The sequence below is a fragment of the Arachis ipaensis genome, chromosome B04, assembly GCF_000816755.2.
Source record: "Arachis ipaensis cultivar K30076 chromosome B04, Araip1.1, whole genome shotgun sequence".
NCBI lineage: Eukaryota > Viridiplantae > Streptophyta > Magnoliopsida > Fabales > Fabaceae > Arachis > Arachis ipaensis.
In genome coordinates this window covers 122,173,523-122,175,937 of record NC_029788.2, presented here as the reverse complement: position 1 = coordinate 122,175,937, position 2,415 = coordinate 122,173,523, and the positions used below count along the sequence as shown (strand labels likewise).

At 40.2% G+C, this 2,415-nt stretch overlaps 1 protein-coding gene across 1 annotated transcript; it reads left to right on the top strand.

Moving 5' to 3' along the window:
- On the top strand, positions 395 to 1,303 carry LOC110271605. Its single transcript, XM_021122607.1, has 3 exons — positions 395 to 501; positions 687 to 959; positions 1,100 to 1,303. The coding sequence occupies exons 1-3, from the start codon at positions 395 to 397 to the stop codon at positions 1,155 to 1,157; spliced, it is 438 nt and encodes a 145-aa protein (XP_020978266.1). The 3' UTR covers positions 1,158 to 1,303.

Genomic DNA, 2,415 nt, shown 5'->3' with positions numbered 1-2,415 from the left:
ATAATTTTCTATATTTGAACTATAAAATTTAGTAATTGCAAAATAATAAGAATTTTGTATAAATTGATTTAGAGAATTGAGATTTTGGAATTCAATCTATTTTAATTTTTATGAATAAAGAAAATTAATTATATTATCTCTAATTATTGAATTAAAGTCTTTATTTAAAAATAATTTATAAATTGATAAATAATTAAATAGTATTTTTACAAATATTATTAATGGATTAAAAGTTGATTTTTGATTTTCAATTACTCCTAATTTTAGTGAAATGACTGAACCACCCCTAACCCTAATTCCCAAATTGGGAACCCTAATTCTAAAATCCCTAATGAAACCTAAACCGCTTCCCCCCCCAGTAAACAAAAGAAAAAGAAACCACCCTCTCTAACACATGAACTTCAGCCAAACAGAAAGGGAAGAGAGGAGAGGGATCTGCGGGAGAAGGGGATGGGAGAGTGAGGGCGGCGCCGGCAAGCGTCACTGCCGCCGCGCCGTCAGGTCCTACAGAGAAGAGAGAGGGAGAGCTGAGGAAGGAGAAGAGAGAGAAGACCACACTACTACCTCGCCGCCGCTCACCGCGCCGTGTCGCGTCGCCGTCCAGCCGTGTCGAAGAAGAGGCGTCGTCGTTTTGAACCCGCGTCGCCGTTACTATCGATTGGGCCAACCGAGGGAGAGTGAGAGAGGAACGAGAGAGCCCACGGTGGAGAAAGGGGAGATGCCGCCACTGTACCCGTCGCCGTCGACCCCGCCGAGCAGAAGCTTCCATGGCCGTCGCCGTTGAGCTCACAAGTGAGAGAGAAAGAGTTCGCAGGTGAGAGAGGAAGGTGTTGCGCCGCCGTTCGTTGCTGTTCAGCCACCGCCACGCCTTGTCGTCACCGGAGTTACCACCGCCACGTGCCACCGCCGCTTCTCACCGCCGAGGGGAAGCCTTGTCTACGTTGCTGCCTTAGTCGCCGGTGAGTTGTGCACCGCCACCAGAGTCAAAGACAGCGCCAGCCTTGTTCTGATTTCAATTCTCCTATTCTTGAAACTGTAACGCTTTAAACCTTGCTCTGTTTTTATCTTGTTCCTCTGTTCCTTCCTGGCTTAATTATAGGACTATGGATTACTGTTTTAGTCGTTGCTGGTTTACCGTTCGAAAAAGGCATAATTGATGCTGAGATCGTTGTTGTTCTTGCTCCGAGAGAACTGATGTCACTGTCGTTGCTGTTGGTTCTGAATCCTATTACATTGATTCTGGTTTGCTCTTCTCCTTGGTTCTGACCTATTTGGCACGTTCTATTTTGTCACTTTTAATTGCCATGTTCTTGTTTTAATTCAATTCTGGTCTTTGAATTGTTGTGAATCTTCCAGAGCTATGTTTGTTTTTTATTCTTATCCAATTCGAATCCTTGTCTCGCTGAAACCATCGTCACTGCCATAAGAGATTGACAATGCTGCTGCTTCAGTTGCGTGCTTGCTGCTGCCATAAAAATTAAAAGAGAAGGGAGTTACCACGTTTAATCTATGTTAATTCAACTAATCGAGGTAGGGGTTTTTCTTAAAATTTAATTTACATTACAGAGTTGTGATAAATAGATATTGATGCAAAAAGATATATTTGTGTGATTATATTTGTCTTGTGGATGTGATGGTTTGTTGGACTGGATTATTGGGTGCTTGATTGCTTGAGTGCAGTACGGTGGTTGATAAGAAATAGATTTGGAAAGCTATTTACTTGATTATTATGAAAAGTGGTTTTTCTTGGTTTGAAGTTAAAGCGGTTTGATTTTGAGTCGGTCTGGTTTTATAAACAATTTAATACTTGAGCTGGTTTGATTTGAAAATACTTTGATACTGGAATTGGTTGAATTTTGGAAAGTGATTGAGAAAGGTTTGAGAAATGTTTGGTTGGAACCCGAAAAGGGTGGCAGAATCCGAGTTTTAGAGGAGATGCTGCCGAAATTTTATAAGATTGGAAGTTTTGTTTGAAGTAATTGTTTAAAAAGACTTGGTTCTTAAACGTTAAATGTTTAAGATTGATTTATTTAGAAAATTTTGTTTTAGGTTTTTGTTTGAGATTATTGATTAACGGAAAGAAGGATGATGATGATTGATTTGAAATATGATTTTTGAATGAATTTGGAAATGGGATATGGATTGACGAATGATGATGATATTGAGAATGGCTTAGAAATTGATGAATGATGAATGAATTACTTATGTGGCTTATGAATTTGAAATATCTGAGAAACGAGGTTCCCTGGATTGAGTGTCGTGGCTTGCCACCACGTGTACCAGGTTGAAAACTCGATACTCTGTTGACCCTACGACGTAAGTGTGACCGGGCACTATATAAATTCCCGGGAATGTTACCCCCATTGAGCAATATTGATTATTTGAGAAAAAACTATGCATAGACTCTTGGGGATG

Bases quoted from the DNA above. Each gene is read 5' to 3' on its own strand.
- LOC110271605 (XM_021122607.1), top strand. From the start codon at position 395: ATGAACTTCAGCCAAACAGAAAGGGAAGAGAGGAGAGGGATCTGCGGG. The intron at 502-686 runs GTCCTACAGAGA...AGAGTGAGAGAG, and splicing joins CACTGCCGCCGCGCCGTCAG to GAACGAGAGAGCCCACGGTG. The intron at 960-1,099 runs GTGAGTTGTGCA...GCTTAATTATAG, and splicing joins CGTTGCTGCCTTAGTCGCCG to GACTATGGATTACTGTTTTA.